Source organism: Schistocerca gregaria, chromosome 9 (assembly GCF_023897955.1).
Source record: "Schistocerca gregaria isolate iqSchGreg1 chromosome 9, iqSchGreg1.2, whole genome shotgun sequence".
NCBI lineage: Eukaryota > Metazoa > Arthropoda > Insecta > Orthoptera > Acrididae > Schistocerca > Schistocerca gregaria.
Window position 1 is genome coordinate 89506462 of NC_064928.1, and position 20083 is coordinate 89526544.

The 20083-nt window shown below is 43.0% G+C and overlaps 1 protein-coding gene across 1 annotated transcript in view; it reads right to left on the reverse strand.

Annotated features, from left to right (window-relative positions):
* Positions 1-19265: 19265 nt before the first annotated feature.
* LOC126291578 (basic proline-rich protein-like) overlaps positions 19266-20083 on the reverse strand; it is a 198363-nt gene continuing 197545 nt past the window's right edge. The window contains exon 7 of the mRNA XM_049985112.1: positions 19266-19401. Within this exon, the coding sequence (XP_049841069.1) occupies positions 19313-19401 (89 nt within the window). The 3' untranslated portion in view covers positions 19266-19312. The remainder of the gene's footprint in view (positions 19402-20083) is intronic.

Sequence of the window (20083 nt, forward strand, 5' to 3'; positions counted from 1 at the left end):
AGCGAAAATGTAAGCGGTTAACTTTTCTTTCCCTTTATCAATTTGTGGGGAGTACCCGTGACAAAGTTTCATTAAGGTTTTGAGTTATGTGTCATCTTTCTTGGAAGATCTTAAGCGCTCTCATTCTCAAATAATGGATGAATACAATCCGCGTATTTACGCTCCGTCAGTTACGCTGCTTGAAGACAAACACACAGCCTCTACTCCTGTGTTAGTGTGTTAAGATTCTAACATGAGATTATGCGACTTAACGAGCACATTATGAAAGCACTTTAAAATTTTACGCCAACGGCTTTGCCGCTGTGGTAACACCGGTTCCTGTCAGGCACAGAAGTTAAGCGCCGTCGGGCTTGGCTATCGCTTGGATGGGTGACCATCCAGTCTAGTAAGCGCTGTTGGCAAGTGGATTCCACTAACCCCTTGTGAGGCAAAATTGAGGCGTTACTTGACTGAGAAGTAGCGGCTCCGCTCACGAAAACTGACAACGGCCGGGAGTTCGGGGTGCTAATATCACGCCCTTCCATATCCGCATCCAGTGACGCTTTATGGTCTGAGGATGGCACGGCGGTCGGTCAGTAAATTTGGATCTTCATATACCTATTCGAACAAAGTTTATTTTAGCTTCTCTTTGGTTAAAATTGTAAACTAAATCCAAACTCCGTCCGAACAGGCCTTGGAAGGCCTAACGACACCAACCGGCCTCCGTGTCATCCTCAGCCCACAGGCGTCACTGGATGCAGATATGGAGGGTCATGTGGTCAGCACACCGTACTCCCGGCCGTATGTCAGTTTACGAGATCGGAGCCGCTACTTCTGAGTCAAGTAGCTCTTCAATTTTGCCTCACAAGGGGCGAGTGGAATCCACTTGCCAACAGCGCTTAGTAGACTGGATGGTCACCCATCCACGGGCTAGTCCAGCCCGACAGCGCTTAACTTCGGTGATCCGACGGGAACCGGTGTTACCACTGCAGCAAGGCCATTGGCTCCAAAATTTTAAACTACTCTCAAAAATTACGCGGAATATTGAAAATTGAGTTGCTGTTGACCCTTCGCTGCAACTGATGCCGGTTTCCGGGACAGTGTTCTAGTAATACAGATGCTGTGTCGTTAGAATAAAATAATACATGGAATAAATGAAACCAAAGATTGTCAACAAAAAATGAGTGCATTATGAGGAGTTTTATGAAGGCAAAGCAGTTCCAAGTAAATTCATTTTCTTGTTGAATTTTACTTACGTTGTAACTAACTTGGGGCACTCGATCTCCTTTAATCATGCGTGTGATGGAGAGAGGACGTAGCCTGCGCATTTCGCATTGATCAGCTGGCAGCAGGACAAAACAACACCCAGTCCCTGAGCGGAGAAAATATTCTGCCCCAGCCGGGAATCGAAACCGGGCCCCTTGGCGTGGCATTCCGCTGCGCTGAGCACCCAGCTAACGGGGACGGACTGAAAGGACGAAGATTTGCAACGACAGACGAGATAAAAGGCAATTCGCAGACGGAGCTTCGCGCGATCCAGCAAGAGGCGTACGAAGACTTCTTCCGGAACAGGAAACGTCATTGGAAGCGGTCTATCACTTGTGGGAGAGAATATTTCGAAGGAGACCATGCCCAATAAGTAAAAGGTAAGCGTAGAGAAATTTTGTGGACAAAGTTCCGGAATCTTTTGAACAGATCTCGTATGTAACGGTAATAAATGATAGCATCCAACCGTTTTCTGTCCTACACACGACTCAACAACCCTTTTAAAGACAATACTCTTACCATCCGCTTGCCTAACTTAGTTCAAATGCTTAAAACACTTGAAAGCCTACCAACAAATCTGCGGCTTTCATATACTAAAACAGAATAAAAACGCATAGGGCTGTTGGTTTTTATCCATGGGTTTTTATTCTGTTTTATTGTATGAACGCAGCAAATGTGTTGGTAGACTTATGAACGTTTCAACTTAACGAACAAAGCTTGAAACTCTGGTGATGAGATCACTGTGTCCTGAAACGTTTTGTTGAGTCCTGTGTAGGACTGAAGAAGGTTGAACGCTACCAATTATTGCTGTTAAAATATAACCTCACATCCTTAAAAAGGACAACATTACACATCTTGAGACATTGAAAGCAAGAGTATGCACATTACTTGAGAGTGAATAGCATTTGGCAGTTTTCAACAAACTTTACACATAATTTTAATCTTTTTGAATGTTTTTTTCTCGCTGATGCCCACCACAACGTAATGACAGGGAAAGAAGAAGTTTATCGCTTATTACATTATCGTTGTTCAAGCAGTAAAACTTTACGTTTGAATTTATTGCGATTCTAATCGCAACGCGTTTAAAAGACAGTATCCACATATAGCACTGGGATTACCTGCACAATTGTATCACTGTACGGCACACACTTCCAAGAGATGCGACTTCGCCGATATCAAGATGCATGGAAGCTAGCTGTTTTGTACATCGGAGTTCGATTCTTCAACGACTCGAGGCTAGCAGATTGCTGGTTCAGTTATCAGTTACAGAAAAAATAAGTCTGTAACCATAAACAGTAGAGAACCTTTATTTAACAAGCACAAACATTGTCAAAACTTCAAAGTTCTCTGCTGGAGCATTTTACCGCCGATTCGTCCAGACCTAACTCTAGCGTAAAAACTTGTCGCCCTGAGTCTACAGGCTATTCAAGAAGAAAGAACAGTTTTCTAACATTTATTGCTTCCAAGCTACGAAAGACAGAAACGCAATTCCAACGTTCCTGGAAAGAGAAAAGTTCAAATTTTTATGCATTCGTGTGTTACACAAATGCATAAAAAAAACGGTGGTTCATTTTCTGCTGCACACGAATCAGCTAGTCTCCCGTTATCGAATTCACAGCTTCAACAACGCGACTTCACAGACTTTCAAGAGTGTACAGGGCGGATAAAAACGCCGTCTTTTACGTATCCCCTCAGATAGAAGTCACAAGCTGTGAGATCTGGACACGTGCGAGGCCATAGACGATGAAGTTTATCTCCTCCTTCTTCTATTCTAGTCCAACGTCCTGGAACAGTGTCATTTAGGTAACGTCGGACGTGCCTAGAGAAACTGTATTTCTCTGTTTGTTTCAATATTTTCAAATGTGTGTGAATTCGAAAGGGACCAAACAGCGGAGGTCATCTGTCCCTAGACTTACATACTACTAAAACCAAATTAAACTAACTTATGCTCCATTCCGCGCGGCTGTCTTTTGCATTTAATTTAATCGTATGGCTAGGGCCCTCCCGGCGGGCAGACCGTTCGCCGGATGCCGGTCTTTCAATTCGACGCCACTGTGGCGACCTGCAGTCGATGAAGATGATGATCATGATGATGATGATGATGACAGCACAACATCCAGTACCTGGGAGGAGAATATTCCCCGAACCAGTCGGGAATGTAACCCGGACCCAGAGGATTGACAATCCGTCACGCTGACCATTCATCTACCAGGGGCGGACTGTTTTCTGTAGTTAGGAACCAATAAATGACTGAAATCTGTTCCTGCTTTTTGATTAGACCTGTATATCAGAAAATGGAAGTCAAACTGTCTTCAGTACAAAACGAGACATTTGGCAACATCCAAATTTCCCGTTTGCGTGGAAATTTACTTTTCAAGTAAATTGTGAAACTACCTGTATCTCTTCAAGATGAACAGGGTCTCCATAAAGTCCCTTTACAGCTTCAAAATTTTATAACAGCGGCAGTTGTTGAAATATTTTAACAAAATTTCTTTTACTGTAATTACTGTTTACTTATGTTTTTATATATACTAAAATTGTGTTTCAGATACTGTGTTGATGGAACGAACTGAACCTCAATGAAATGGAAGCTCCTCAACAGAAAACACAATGTGTGTCCTGGTTTATTGAGACAAAAGCAGATGTTCAGACTCAACGAAACTTCAGGTCGAAGTATGGAAGAGATCCACCAACGCGCCCTTCCATTCGTGGATGGCACAAAAAATTTATGGAGACAGGGACAGTGTTGGATAAAGGGGGGAGCGGGTGACCAAGAAGATCCGAGGAAAACATCGATCGCGTTTTAAACCCCTTCACTCGTTCCCCTACGAAGTACATCCGCACTGCTGCCAGACAGTTGCAACTAGCACGTTCATCTGTGCATAAAGGTCCTCCACAAGAACTCACGGCTGTTTACAAAGTGCAACTCTTACAGACACTTGAGCCAAATGACAAACCAAATCGGACAGAGTTTGCACTCAACATGCTGGAACGCCTTTCGGAGAAACTTTTCATGTTTCTGGGACATTAAACAGACACAATGTGAGATTCTGGGGATCTGAACACCCCCATGTGACTAGGGAGCTGCAGCGGGATAGCCCAAAAGTGAATGTGTGGTGTGGAATCATGTGCAGCCGAATAATTGGTTCATTCTTCTTCAACGATTCAACAATTACTGCAGATGTTTCCCTCGACCTTCTGAGCGAATATGTAGCACCACAACTGATTGAATTACAACTAACTATCATTTTCCAGCAAGATGGTCCACCACCACATTGGGGACTGCATGTTCGTCGGTTCCTCAATGAAACATTCCCAGGCAGATGAATTGGGAGGGATCGGCCAATTCCTTGGCCACCGCGTTCTCCAGATACCACTCCCTTGGACTTCTTTTTATGGGTGTATGTAAAAGATATCGTGTATCAAACACTGATACGGGACATTGCTGATTTGAAGCAAAGGATTCGTAATGCCAGTGCCAGCATTGATGACGCTATGCTACAGCTAACATGGCAAGAAATCAAGTACCATCTTGATGTGCTTCATGCCATTAAAGGCGCCCATATAAAGATCTATTAAACACTGTCAAAAAAACTTTTATAAACACCGGTTACAATAAAAGAAATTTTGTTACAATAATTCAACAACTGATGATGTAATAAAATTTTGTAGTTGTAAAGGGAGTTTATGGACACACTGTATAAATGAGACCGGCTATTCCAGGTGTTTGCTATATCAGCATTAACGAAGTTTATAATTATCATCCTATGTTTCAGCTCGCCGCGGTGGTCTCGCGGTTCTAGGCGCGCAGTCCGGAACCGTGCGACTGCTACGGTCGCAGGTTCGAATCCTGCCTCGGTCATGGATGTGTGTGCTGCCCTTAGGTTAGTTAGGTTTAAGTAGTTCTAAGTTCTAGGGGACTGATGACCACAGCAGTTGAGTCCCATAGTGCTCAGAGCCATTTGAACCTATGTTTCACACACGAACCTGATAGTTGTGGTAACAGACTTGCATGCCTTTGTGGCCGCAACACTTGTCTATTTTGAGCGTACAATGGACTGCGTTTCAGGGTTTCCTTCATCTCATACTGAAACATTTGCCCTTTCATATGTCTCATAACATTGCTGGTTTCATTAGTAAAAATTATTTCTTCCACAATAACGAAACAATATTCAAACTACAGAGGCATCGCCTAGGAGTGTTACCGGAGTGGAGTACGTTGGAAGTAAAGTAATTTCGTTTCACAGCACTTCCACAGCCAAAGTTCTTAACGCGAGAAACGAAGTCTTATTTTAAGATTTTACGCGAACCGCGACCTTGATAAAAAGAAAAGCCACAATTGAACTTCAACGTCTGCTGTCTGTTACCAAATGCATGTAAAACTCTGGCGTCAGATTAACGTCATTTTTATACCTGGGAAATGGAAAAGGACAAACTTCGCAACATTTTGCAAAAATCGCCGATCCTGCGTTATCGTTTACGCGAAGTTTTCCTTTCCCCCACCAACAGTAGGCCAGAGCGCAATACCAATACACTGCGCAAGACCCTCGGTTGCGACCCTCGTATAAAACATTAGTACTTGGGTTCGCGTGATTAAACTCTGAAGTGCTTTCCGCCACCTGCCACGCTCCGTCGACGGCGGGGGGACGTTTGGCAATCCCCCGCCCCCTCCCAGTGTGACCCGCTAACCTTTCGCAGCACAGCGCGGACACCCAGCCTCCTAGCGCAAAATCATTAGCAGTCGCTGCTCGAGACGGGAAGACCAACAGGGTCGTAACACTCTAAGGTTTTTCTACGGACGACACGCAGATGGCGCTATTGAGAACTTACACTACTGTTCTCGTTTTTAAAATACTCATTTGATAGTGTTAAAACAATGACATGTCTCAAAATACGCCTAGTAATTACCGTTGCGCCTATACAAAACTATCGTCAACTTAAACTCTGGCAGATGGGTGCGAGGTACTGTGAATGGGTGGTTACTGGTAACGGATGTAGAGTACACAATTTTTTCCCCAATATAAAGGATCGCTTAAGACTTAAACATATGGATTCCAGCCGACATACGGTGCACTTCTTAACTGGACACAGACCTCATCCCACGTTCTTAAGCCGCTTGAATCTGAGACAGACATCCAGCAGTACAAGTGGGGAACAAGGAGACCCAGAGCGTTCAGTCTTTAGCTGCAGTGGTACAGAAGCGTCAGAGAAACGCTACAACTAGACTACAAAAACACAGAACCACAAAAATACACGATAATCAAGAACGAAGGACGATCGTCCCAACTTAACAAACCTAAGTATCACTTACGAATACCTACAAACTTAATAGAAGCTAAAAGCTTATATGTTACTTAGTGACAACATCCACAGGACTGATCACTAATAATAATAATAATAATAATAATAAGAAGAAGAAGAAGAAGAAGAAATCGACAATAGCATGGATTACAGAAGTAAGGAAAGATATAGAAAGAAACAACGTCGATGAATCAGAAATACAAAAAAAAAAGTTTTAAAAATAAAACACTAAATTTGGAAGGCTTTCAAGGTAGAGGAAATACAAAATCGGTCACATGGACAGAAGAAAGGAAGAGACTTCATGGGCAGAAAATGAAGGAATACTGGAAAAATGGAAAACAACAAGGGAAGAAGAGGAACTGAGATAGTTAACGTGATACTAGTTGGTCAATACGATTGTAAAAAAGAAAAATATGATGATGATGGTATACTGAAATATAAGTATAATCAACACACTCAAATACACCGTATCAGCAACAGGACAAAGTATCAGATAGCTTTAGTGAGTGCAGGCGAATTGCCGCTAGAACTGCACTCTGAAACTGTACATATATACAAGTAAAGAGCATAGACAGTAGACTGCTAGACCGCTAAAAATTAATTACATCAACAAAACACTTTGCAGTACCAACTATTCTGTCACTGCTCAGTGTTCATTCGCCAACTGACAATTGTAGCTTAAGTAAGGTCCCAGAATCACTGCTCAAACATTTATTGATCATTACGAGGTCAGTTTCGGAAGCTTTCCATTTTCTACATCTACATCTACATCCATACTCCGCAAGCCACCTGACGGTGTGTGGCGGAGGGTACCCTGAGTACCTCTATCGGTTCTCCCTTCTATTCCAGTCTTGTATTGTACGTGGAAAGAAGGATTGTCGGTATGCTTCTGTGTGGGCTCTAATCTCTCTGATTTTATCCTCATGGTCTCTTCGCGAGATATACGTAGGAGGGAGCAATATACTGCTTGACTCTTCGGTGAAGGTATGTTCTCGAAACTTTAACAAAAGCCCGTACCGAGCTACTGAGCGTCTCTCCTGCAGAGTCTTCTACTTGAGTTTATCTATCTTCTCAGTAACGCTTTTGCGATTACTAAATGATCCTGTAACGAAGCGCCCTGCTCTCCGTTGGATCTTCTCTATATCTTCTATCAACCCTATCTGGTACGGAACCCACACTGCTGAGCAGTATTCAAGCAGTGAGCGAACAACTTCCTTTGTTTTCGGTATGCATTTCCTTAGGATTCTTCCAATGAATCTTAGTCTGGCATCTGCTTTACCGACGATCAACATTATATGATCATTTCATTTTAAATCACTCCTAATGCGTAGTCCCAGATAATTTATGGAATTAACTGCTTCCAGTTGCTGACCTGCTATTTTGTAGCTAAATGATAAGGGATCTATCTTTCTATGTATTCGCAGCACATTACACTTGTCTACATTGAGATTCAATTCCCATTCCCTGCACCATGCGTCAATTCGCTGCAGATCCTCCTGCATTTCAGTACAATTTTCCATTGTTGCTACCTCTCGATACACCACAGCATCATCTGCAAAAAGCCTCAGTGAACTTCCGATGTCATACACCAGGTCATTCATGTATATTGTGAATAGCAACGGTCCTATGACACTCCCCTGCGGCACACCTGAAATCACTCTTACTTCGGAAGATTTCTCTCCATTGAGAATGACATGCTGCGTTCTGTTATCTAAGAACTCCTCAATCCAATCACAAAATTGATCTGATAGTCCGTATGCTCTTACTTTGTTCATTAAACGACTATGGGGAACTGTATCGAACGCCTTGCGGAAGTCAAGAAACACGGCATCTACCTGGGAACCCGTGTCTATGGACCTGTGAGTCTCGTGGACGAATAGCGCGAGCTGGGTTTCACACGACCGTCTTTTTCGAAACCCATCCTGATTCCTACAGAGTAGATTTCTAGTCTCCAGAAAAGACATTATACTCGAACATAATACGTGTTCCAAAATGCTACAACTGATCGACGTTAGAGATATAGGTCTATAGTTCTGCACATCTGTCATTTTCAAGTATCCGCGCATATAAAGTTTTAGAATTACAATGTGCTATAGTTCTATAGGAATTTTAGACTTAATATTTTTATAAGTGAAGAACTTCGTTAATTATTGAGGTGTAGCTCAAGTGACAGTCATAATTTCCACTATCACAAATTACACTAACAACTATGTTGTAATTAATTTTATATTTAAGAGGGGGACCTACACCTACGTTCTCCTGAGATATACATATATAACATCTGGTGTGACTGTATCTGGTGTCTGTTCTAGTTATATTTCAAGTGAAATTCTAAAATATCGATTGACGTCGATTTTGTGCTGTTTCATACAGTGTGGCGTAATATTCCGGTACGATATCGTAAATATTTCCTGTAATTTTTTGACAGTTCTCACAACAGAAGTTTTATATTTACACAGTAACAGACTATGGCCAGAGGTGATTATATCTTAGGCATCTCAAGTACGTGTATCCCATCTTTGGTTCTCAACTTATGTCAACGCTGTTCTGGCGTGTAAATAATAGCTGGTGTGACTCTTTTTGCTACATTTCATGTGAAATTCAAGAAATTTCGGGGTGGTGTTGATTTTAAACTGTTATGTTTCATACAGCTGTCGTAATAATAAATAGTCTAAGCAGTGATATTGGAACCTTACATACGATGTCCTTTGAAGACATTTATTTCACTGCAGACTCAATCACCAAGAAAATAGTTCTAACGGCCGCCATGAAGTTCGAAGGAAGAATTCCTAAGTATTGACTACGAGTATAGCGGTGGCGGCACTAATCTCTGTGATCTTTCCTACCGTCTACATTCGCTCTTCTTAAATATGCCTTCGTTACTTTTATTTTATTTTCAAAAGCTTATGTCATGGTTTTTGGATTTGAAAAGCAGAAAATAATGGAAAATGAAGAAGCAGTTAGCATCCTCGCAACAGGTTTTAGGATGTGGGTGACGGCAGAAGTTGTCACAAGCCTCCCTCAGCCCCCCGCCCCCCCCTGGACATAAAAGCTAAGAGGCAAATTCACGATGTGGGGGCGTGAAGTTCCTCATAGCCAGTCTCTTCGCCAATGTCCCGAATTGAATTGTAAACCTCTCCGCAGTGTCTCGTGAAGTGACGGAATGTGGCACTGTTGGTGAACCCTTGGTGCTATCCGGGGGGAGTAGCCATGTGCCGACAACGTGTCTCGACGTAATCTACACCTACACAAATACTCCCCTAGCCGACGTAGAGTGCATATACCAATACTATAAAATACTGTTTCCTAATCCATTTGCAGCTCTACTCGTCTATACCTGCCCGAACCATCTTACCTCTTTGTCATGATTCAGCTAAGCTTTTCAGCTCGGATACTTGCTTATCAGTTAAAGATATGTCCGCCCCCGGTAGTTGAATGATCAGCGCGACAGAATGTCAATCCTAAAGGGTTCGATTCCCGCCTCGGTCGAAGATTTTCTCCGCTCTGCGACTGTGTGTTGCGTTGTCCTAATCATCATCATTTCATCCCCATCGAGCCGAAGTGGCGTCAAATCGAAAGACTTGCACCCGGCGAACGGTCTACCTCACGGGAGGCCCTAGTCACGCGACATTTACGTTTTAGTTAAAGATATCTCAACTCTGCTAACACCCAAATTAACCGAGAAAACGTCCTCGCTTAACGACACAATGTCGTCCCTTAGAGCCTTTAATATTTTTTGTCGGATCTGAAATTTAAAAACCTCTCTCACAGCGGCCTGATTTAGCTTCACTGAACAGGATAGTAAAAAAATGCGTATATTTAGGGAATTTTGATTCACAAAGCGGGCTTATCACATTCACACAGTTCAATACTGTTCTATTCTGATTAAATTGAGCTTAACTTAAATTCCATAAGCCAGTGAAGCAATTTCGAAGTCTCGGTGCGACGAAAATTGTCAGTCGATCTCCTGAAAACATTTGCAATAATTATTAACTTTCGGTGATCACATGGGGAAGACCGGAGATCTGCTGGTAAGACCGTGTTAGCCTATTTATTTGAAGTAACTGGATATCTTGAGCGTACAAAACGGCAGGTTCGTCCAGTGTGAATCAGACGTTCCCCACTGATACCGTGCAACACAGCGTAGTAAGCAGACACTGTCAATAATAATCAGTTAAATAATACGAACACACTTACTTTAGTTCATATATTAAGTTCCTTCTCATACAGAATCTCAAGATGGCGACTAGCTCAACAATACATACATACACATCTTCGTTCTTTCACGGCTAATCGGCAAGATCTCAATCATTCTTTTCATAAGAGAAAACATAGATAGCAGTGAAGCTATTCCATGGAGGAAATGCATGCTCCAAGGAATAATAGGGCTTGAAACTACTTTGCATTGATAATCATCATATATTAAAGTTTAGGAATCGGTAAGATAAGAAGATACATTTCGAGATATGTACTGAGTTATATAATTTATAAAATTTCTGAAAATATCGCGGAGACACCGCTGCAAGACACATTACAAGCTGCATCAATTACCCTACCCAGATACCGGTATCAACTTCACTTCTTCGAACGGAACTGTAGCAAGTCCTGTTCGTCCAAGAACAACGCGTGCTGTGCGCTACATGACAGATCAACGAACGAGGCAATATCATTGTGTAGCGTCCCGTAGACAATTGGACTATTAGAGACGGAGCACAAGCTTGGATTGTTGGAGGTCTGGGAAAGTAAATCGGCCACGCCCTTTCGAAGAAACTATCCTCCCATCTACCTGGAGCGATTCGGAAAATTACGGAGAACATAAATCTCAATAGCTTCAGGATTTGAGCCGCCGTAACGGTAGTATCGTTTTTATAGCACGGGCCCAAATAGCTAGGTACTTAGGTGGGTACTGGTTTCTTCATTCCGTATAGACATCAAATGTGACTGCGAGTTACAACCCCTTACCATGAAACCTGAGGGTGGGACTTTGGCACGGGCCCAAATAGCTAGGTGCTTAGGTGGGTACTGGTTTCTTTATTCTGTATAGACATCAAATGTGACTGCGAGTTATAACCCCTTACCATGAAACCTGAGGGTGGGACTTTTGTATCGTGGGCCAATGCACTCTATATAAACAGCTAATCATGCCTACGCCGTACACGTGTATGTCCATCAATCGAAAAACCCACTGTCACGACTGAATGCAACAGTGCGCCGACGTACTCTCCAATCGACTCTCTCAGGACAACAGAGTGGCTGTGCTCTGGTGTGTGGTCGTGTCAGTGGTAGCTCGGCCAGAGGCACATGTGCTGGAAGCAGACGGCAGGTGCACGTGTGCCCGGATTTCGTCCCTGGACGATGAGCGCTCGGCCACCGCTGCTCGAACAATGCGTCGATCTTGACGTCCGCCTCAACTACGCTGACGTCCAGAACTTGCTCTGTATGGGAATGTTCCACAGACCACAGCTGACAGCAGCGACACACCATCTAGAGACTGTGCCCAATATGTGGAACCATCAATCCATGTGTCTACCCAGCTTCCCGCAGGTCCAGAAAGCTATCTCATGCACATGGATGCGGTTGTTCAACAAGAGCACCTACTCGTCGGTGGGACGTAGTTGTACCCTAAAAGGAATGTTGGCTATACTATTCACCTCTAAATTCAGCAACTTTAGTGCCTTTAGTGTCGAAACACAGGGCGCCAATGACAAATGAATCACTACAACTACCATTCCTCATTATGTACAAATCCATACCATAGTGCCAGTGAACTCACTATCAGTGTTTTGCGTGTTTCTAACAGTGCATTCGAAATGTGAGCTATAGTATGAAGTACCCATCTAATTGGCCTCAAATTCGCACTATGGCAAAATTCCATATTGAAGTCCTGTGCGGTTCACAACCTCAAATTCTCGTGTGTTGGAAAAGGTTGATTTGCTGATCCATGTCTACTGTCCGCAGCTCGTGAGCTAGTGGCTAGCGTTGCTGACTCTGGATCACAGGGTCCCGGGTTCAACTCCCAGCCGGGTGTTTGTGTTGTCCTCACCATTTCACCACCACCACCACCACCACCACCACCACCACCACCACCACCATTCGTGACAATGGCTAGATTGGATTGTGTACAAATTTCATTTTTTGAAGCTTGGGACTTCGTACCGAAACTCATGACCGCGCAGTTGAGCATCCACAAACAAAAGGACGATCCATGTCTACCGTTTTTGCTTATGTTGTTATATGATTTCGCCAGTGTCAGTTTTCGCTACTGATGATACATCCTGCATGCAAATTGTACTCAGCTAGCTGCCCCAGGCGGCCGCCTGTGTCGTTTGGGCCGGTAACCCGTCCTGGTTAACCGTCACCTATGAAATGAGAAATTAGGGCTCATACTTAGGTGTATACACAGTCGATTTCCCCTCCCTCCCATTTGCGTGTGGTACACGGAGAGCACTGACTAACAGCGGTACAAGGTGCTCTCCGCCACGCACCTTACGATGGCTTGCGGAGTACATCAGCTACAGTCTATTGTGACGTCTGCAGTAACATTAACAGACGCTCCGCCATCTACCGCGTCGCTCGTGACAGACGTTAGTATCCACTGGGTCCTAACCAGATCCCTACTAGCTACGAAATTACGGCACCGCTGTTAGCTGCGTATGGTATCGGGAAACGGCCCCGGCTGGCGGCGTCTGAATTGAGTGCCGGACTCAGCAGGGAGACGGCGCGCAGCAGCTGCGCTGGCCCGCCGTCTCTTGTCTTATCTTATCGCCCGCGGCCGCCCTATTGCTACCACACTGCCGAGACGCGCTCCGCCGACCGGGGCTGTATGAAGAGCGAAGTCGAACTGATGGCCCGCTCTGCGATTAAGACGCTGGATCCACCTTCTTTCAGCAACTGTTTCCCGACAAGGGCGGCCATCTGGCCAGCCACAACAATCTGTTCTATACAGATTTCAGTCCGCGATCACAATTCGTTTTCTACTTGGAAACTGTCGTCTTCACGGCAAAACGACCAATCTCGTTTACCTTACAGATGATGATAATACAGTCACCAGTCTAAAGACAGATTTGATGCAGTTCTCCACTACTGTACTTCTTGTGCAATTCTTTTCCTATCTACGCAACGCCTACAACCAACACCTATTTTAACCTGCTTGCCTTTTTTTTTTAAAAAAAAAAAAGGTTCAAATGGCTCTGAGCACTATGGAACTTCTCACTTCTAAGGACATCACACACATCCATGCCCGAGGCAGGATTCGAACCTGCGACCGTAGCGGTCGCGCGGTTCCAGACTATAGCGCTTAGAACCGCTGCGTGCCTCATTCTACAATTAACCCTCCTGTACCTTCCTCCACTACCGAACTGTCTATTTCTTGACTTGATGCTTCAGGGTTCTACAAATTTACTTGCTCTAGAATTAGATTCTGTAACTCTTAATTAGTTACCTGCTCTACCCATCTAATCTTAAGCTTTGTTCCTTAACATCACATTTCGAAAGCTACAATTCTCTTCTTCTCTGCACTGTTAATCGTCGACCCTTCATTTCCAGATGAACACTTCCAGAGTACCTAGTTGACAGTCATAGGCGAATTTTGTTATTTCTGCAGAAGTAGAGAGTATGTTCAATGCAGACTGTCAGTCGTTCAATTTACGTTCGATATTACCTGCTTTCCAAAAATGCTTTTCGCGTTATTCTCGCTCTACATTAAATACCTTTTTCTACTTCCCCGCACACAATAAAACTCCCCTATCATTTATAGCGCCTCATATCGTAATCTAATTTCCTCAGCTTTCCCTAGTTTTAATTCCACTTGTAAGACGCCCATGATTAAGGAATTTGTTGCTAGCGCACTAGAGCAGATGTAATTTCGATGGATTGCTCACGCGCTGCCTGCGATATGTAAGCTGTAAGAGAATCTCAGACCACAGAGCAGTGTTGGCTGCAGTAGGAACTGTGTAGTAGCAGTAGTAGTAGTAGTAGTAGTAGTAGTAGCTAGCAGTAGTAGTAGCTAGCAGTCGTGTGTATGAAGTTGGCTGGGCCGGTCGTGGGGAGCGATGGCGGAGCCTGAGCGATATAATGTAAGGTAAAAGCAGCGTCGCGCAATATGTACTATTGGTATGTCCAGCCCCATGTAAATGTTTTTAAAAAAATCTCTTAATAATAACCTTTCTTATAAAAATTAACTTTTGCTAATCATTGATCTCAATTTAAAGAACTTACTAATTTCTCCAATCCATGGTCATCCCGATTATTGTAAAGAAAAATCAGTTGTTTCTTTTTATACATGACAAATCTATCGGCCAGCATTGCACAGGGCTGTGCCAGAAAAATTTCTTATAGGAGCAGATATATACGCGTTATCCGGCGACTTCATTGAGGTAAGAATTTTCAATTTATTCAGACTGATGTTTCAGGGCCATGACGCAGCACTGCTGACGCCCAAAACTTACCAGTTTAGATTCACAGTCAGTTATTGAAAGGTTATAAGTGAGTCACAATTTTTTATTGAGAGATAAGTCACATTTTATTATTCATAGTTACGCAATTTATTTATTGGGAGGTTACGCTAAATGTCAATGTTATATTTTTTAATGTTGGGAGGTTACACTAAATGTTTTTGTTTTTTTATTTTTTTATTATTGTTATTTATTATTATTTTACTGTGGGAAGGTTACACACTATATTCTATTACCCTTGTTCTACTTTCACTTAGGTGTATCTTAAATCCTCTGTTCTAATCACTCTCTCTTCCGCACAAATAATCTCCCAAGTCCTTTGCCGCCAGTTACATATTTAGCTCAACCTATCTTGTTTCTTCGCCCTAACCTTGAATTAGATTTCCAGTCTTGGAGAGATATGAATAAATATTATTCCTCTTTTCCAGCTGCGTTTTATTTTTGTCCTCAGAGGACTAAAAAGTACACTATTATTGTATTTGACCTCTTATTAACTAATATATTGTTATGGTTTAGACATGCAGTGTTTCATAGCAGCACTGTCAGGTTAACCCAATATTCACTTTGATTTCAACACTACAATTTACTAGCAAGATTCAACTGGAGATTGCCTTCTTCCTTCCTTTCAAGGGACTTGCTCAGTGAAATTATATACACATAGTTCAACCGGAACTCCGAGTGACGGCATAATTTCGTACTTTTCCACATCAAAAAATGATTGCGAGAGGCGAAAAACGGATGAATGAGATATGATCCATGGTCCGACTGTGGATCGAACCCCGACTTTTGAATTTCTAGTCTATCAAACTCACATTTTACACCACGTGGTCAACACTGTCCAAACACTTGTTGGTCGACATTAATGTGCGATGTGCCCACCCTTCGCCTTGATTACGACTTTAATGATGAAATGGCAGTGAAGTGTCACTGTCTGTGGAGCCGAAACCAGAGAACGTAGTCACCTTGGGCGCTGGGGTTTGGCGTAAAATCGGCGTTCTAATTCATCCCAAACGTGTTCTGCTGTGTTCAGGCCGCGACTATGAGCAAGACTGTCCCTTTCAGCAATGTTATTCTTCATAAACCATTGCCTCGAAGATGCCGCCTTATGCCAGAGGTGCATTCTAATGCTGATACAACCAGCCACAGTGCCCAGCTATTCTACTGTCCACAGAACACAATGTTGTAACATGTGTTCCTATCCTTACGCTTCAAGAGTTCCCTTAAGCGCAATAAGTGGGCCACACCCTAACCACGAAAAGCTCATATCGTTAACACCTTTTTCCCTTGTTCTGCACTGCTGACGATACACATCATGGCATGACATGTTCTCCAGCCACTAGCCAAACCCTAAATCTTTGACTGGATTGCAGCTGTGTACAGCGCGATTCCTCACTTCAAATCACTTGTTTGCAGTCGTGCTCCCTCCACTGGTGTCGAACTTTATTCCACCTTCAACGACGCTTAGCATTGCCAACAGAAATGTTGCTCGCTCACTGTGCCCCACTCTTTAACTTCCTACGGTGCCAGCTGCACTCCTCTGCTCGCAACACAGTACCTCTCGCCTCCTTTTACAGAGGCGGGTTCGATTCCAGTCGCACCTTCCAGTCAATTCTGCATTACATAGGGGTGGGGAAGTACGAAATTGTCCCGCAACTCGGGGTCCGTGTCTAAACTGTGTGTATATAGCTTGACTGGGCCAGTCCATTCAAAGGTTGGACGAGGGTGATCTCCAATGGAATCGTGCTACGAAGGTGCAGACTTGAAATCTTTGTGAATGTTAGGTTAACTTTAGAATGCTACTGCGAAACAGTACATATCTAAACAATAATACATTAGATAAGCAGAGGTAAAAGACAATAATAGTGTTCTGTTTAGTCGTCTGAGGAAGCATGATACATTTACGCGAACCGTGTTTTGTTAATAACAAAAATAAAACTTAGTTGGAGAAGACGAATGATATTTACTCATATATGTAAGAATGGAAATGTGATTTACGGTTAGGGAGAAGAAAGTAAAGAGTCTGAGAGAAATACAGGGTGAGGGGTGATATTTTAGTGATTCTGAACAAAAAACTTCATATGGACGTATGCCCTATTCCGAATGGTTTCCGAGACAGAACACGTTTAATATCACTTCTGTACGTCTTTCTTGAATAACTCGAAAAACCGCACCCTCCAGCAAAAACGTGTCGCAGTACAAAATTAAACTATATTAAATTTCCTACAAAAAGGGTGCTCTTCACTTCTTTCTCTAGAACTAATGGTTTGTGCGAAGAGAGCGCGAGAATGCTGAAAAACTCGCTCGAAGCGCATGCGCTATAGCTTACGTAGTCTTTGTAGGGCAATTTGAGGCAGTTCCCCGATTTGATAGGCCACAAGTGTTCTGTATCAAACTGTTCGTCTCAACTTGCTACCACACTGTGTTACCACAATACCTAGGATGCGACAGCACGTCTGAGTACAACCAAAGATTCACTTGTCGAAAGACTGTACAGTAAAGCCAGGAAAGAAACCCAGCTGAAGGTTTGCAAAACTATAGCACCACCGACCCTTATTGATGGAAGTGTGGCACGGGTGACAATATGACACCAAGAACGTAAAATAAAGGTTTAGGAAATGACTTTTGTAAGGAGAGGGCAAAGATGTTTAAAAGATTGTACAATAAATAAGGACGTAAGGGAAAATTTAGGAATATATAACGTAAACGAGAAACTGATCGAAAATACCACTGAGTGGAAGGAACTTTTACACAGTGTGGGTGGAGAAAGACTCCCGGTAATGGCCCTCCATTATAAATGCTGTGGAAGAAGACAGGTAAGGAGGCCATACAAGAAACAGAATATCGTACAGATAATTTGTCTAACACATGAAGGAGAGGAGGAGGAGGAGGAGGAGGAGGAGAAGAAGAAGAAGAAGAAATGAAACATCAAGTCAGTTCTATTAAACGCTTGTCGCGAATCTCACCGTGTTATTCTAGGCGTGACGTCACAAGAAGGCTCTGAACCCCACTTCTTTCGATCGATAGTCGACCACTAAAGAGTTGCGTCACCTTGCTCGACTTGTAGCTTTCTGCTAGTTATGAAAGCGAATGTGATCATGCCCAATAAGATTTACAACTTCGTCTCTCTGTGAAGAACGCAAATGCGTGAAACGCCTAATGTTGTACCTGCCGATACCAGAAGTTGATTTTATCCTGGGACGAAATTCGTCATGTCTGTTGCAAACAGGAGAACAGAACTCTGATAGTATTAGTTCTGCGTCAACAGTATTCTCCGGACTGCGGGTTGTGGTGACAGACATATGTGGCGTAGCCCGTGGTGCAGGTTGTAGTATCGTTACGAGTTAGCGAAGACGACGAATGTCATATGAGATTAACTATAAGTTATGTTTCGGTGCGTATGCTACGCAAATTGGATTTCGATCAGGAGCTTCCTACTCGCCGCGGCGTGACGTCGTGGGAACAGATTGTATCGAAGGCTTCATTCAGCCTGATATCCTTGAAATGAAGTGAGTCGATAATCTGTTGCGCGTGAAACATCTTTTTTGAAAGCGTTCCCTATTTCAAGATATAATCGGTACAATAAATTATAATATTTTACAAAATTACAGTACAGTAGCAGGTTTCCAAACGAAAACACTTTCTACCACGTGCGTCGGGAGGGGGGGTGGGGGTGTATAAAACGCTATACGCCACAGAAATATGGACGAATCCAGTACTAGTTGGGAACTTTCTCGAAAGTCTCGTTTTATGTCAATAAAAGACAGTGTTTCTAAAGTAAGAACCAACCAGTATCTGCAGAGACGAAATGGGATTCGTACGTATACCTTCATCCGGACAGGTAACTAGCTTTCGAAGACGCTGGCCATCATCGTCTTTTTAATTCTAAGGTAACGAAGTGTAGGTTATTATATATCAAAAAACGTAGGTTTAAATGTTGTGATTAGTGTCACATTTATGTTCAGAGCAATAACTGTATGGAACATTACTGCCATTTTTACCATAAATAATTTTAAAATTTACGCTATCTCAGTGTGTGATAACTTACATTTCATGTCATTTAAGGGGGGGGGGGAGGTGGAAATCACTGATGACAGCGAATTATCGTCAAAAGTAGCCTGGAATAAAAAATTAAGCGATCACGTGCCGACAATTTCGAAGTTATACTGAAATATACATTCCCTTGTATCGACAACTAGGACACAAAGTTACAGTGGCAGAGAAAGTTCTGAGCCCACAGACTACAGCGAAACTGTTGGTTGGTTTGAAAGAGTGGGAGAAGGGCCCAAACTGTTAGCGAAACTGTCAGCGCACACTTACAGCGAGACAAAAGTTCGCCACACAGTACCTTGCTTGCAGCTACGCCACCCCGAACAACCGCCGGGCTCCACGCTTTGATGCTTACCTGCAACACAAAAAGACAAATTCACATCAAAAGAGCACACTGTTTTTTTTTAATTCTCTCTAAATGGAGAGAAACGCATACAAGTAGGACAGTGAACATGCAACAAAGTGAGTCATTCGCTACTTCGAAATTATCACTGGGCAACAGTAAAAACGAACTTTTATTCCCGCTATACGTTGTAACGGCCCATTGCATAGTTTTTTATTCGCCTTGAATACTCAGTGAAGGGAGAAGGCCGACAATGGGAAAAAATATTTTTATAAATAGTTTTGGAAACAAATTAAACACTTTAATAACCAGTCATTCTGCTGTATCCATTCCGGTCTGACGTGCTTATTGCTATGTCAAGCTATCGCTGTTACAGCTGTTAATATTTTAAAGACGGAAAGGAACTATAAACGGCATGAGAATGCACAACGCAATGGAAACCACTGCGTTAAAGACAAATAAGGCGAATCCACAGGGCATGTCGCCTGTAAATAAAAGAATGCCGCGATGATCTCACCATTGGCAAGAGATTCCGCACTAGTCCCCCGTAGTGCGATCACTTTCTAAGAGTCGGAGTTTGGAATTTCAGAAGTTTGAACGTGGTAGGGAAGCTAAAAAATATGAAAATCAAATTTCTAAGGATCAATCTAGATGTACGTAGTGGGTGTCAGTGACGTGAAATGGAAAGAAGACA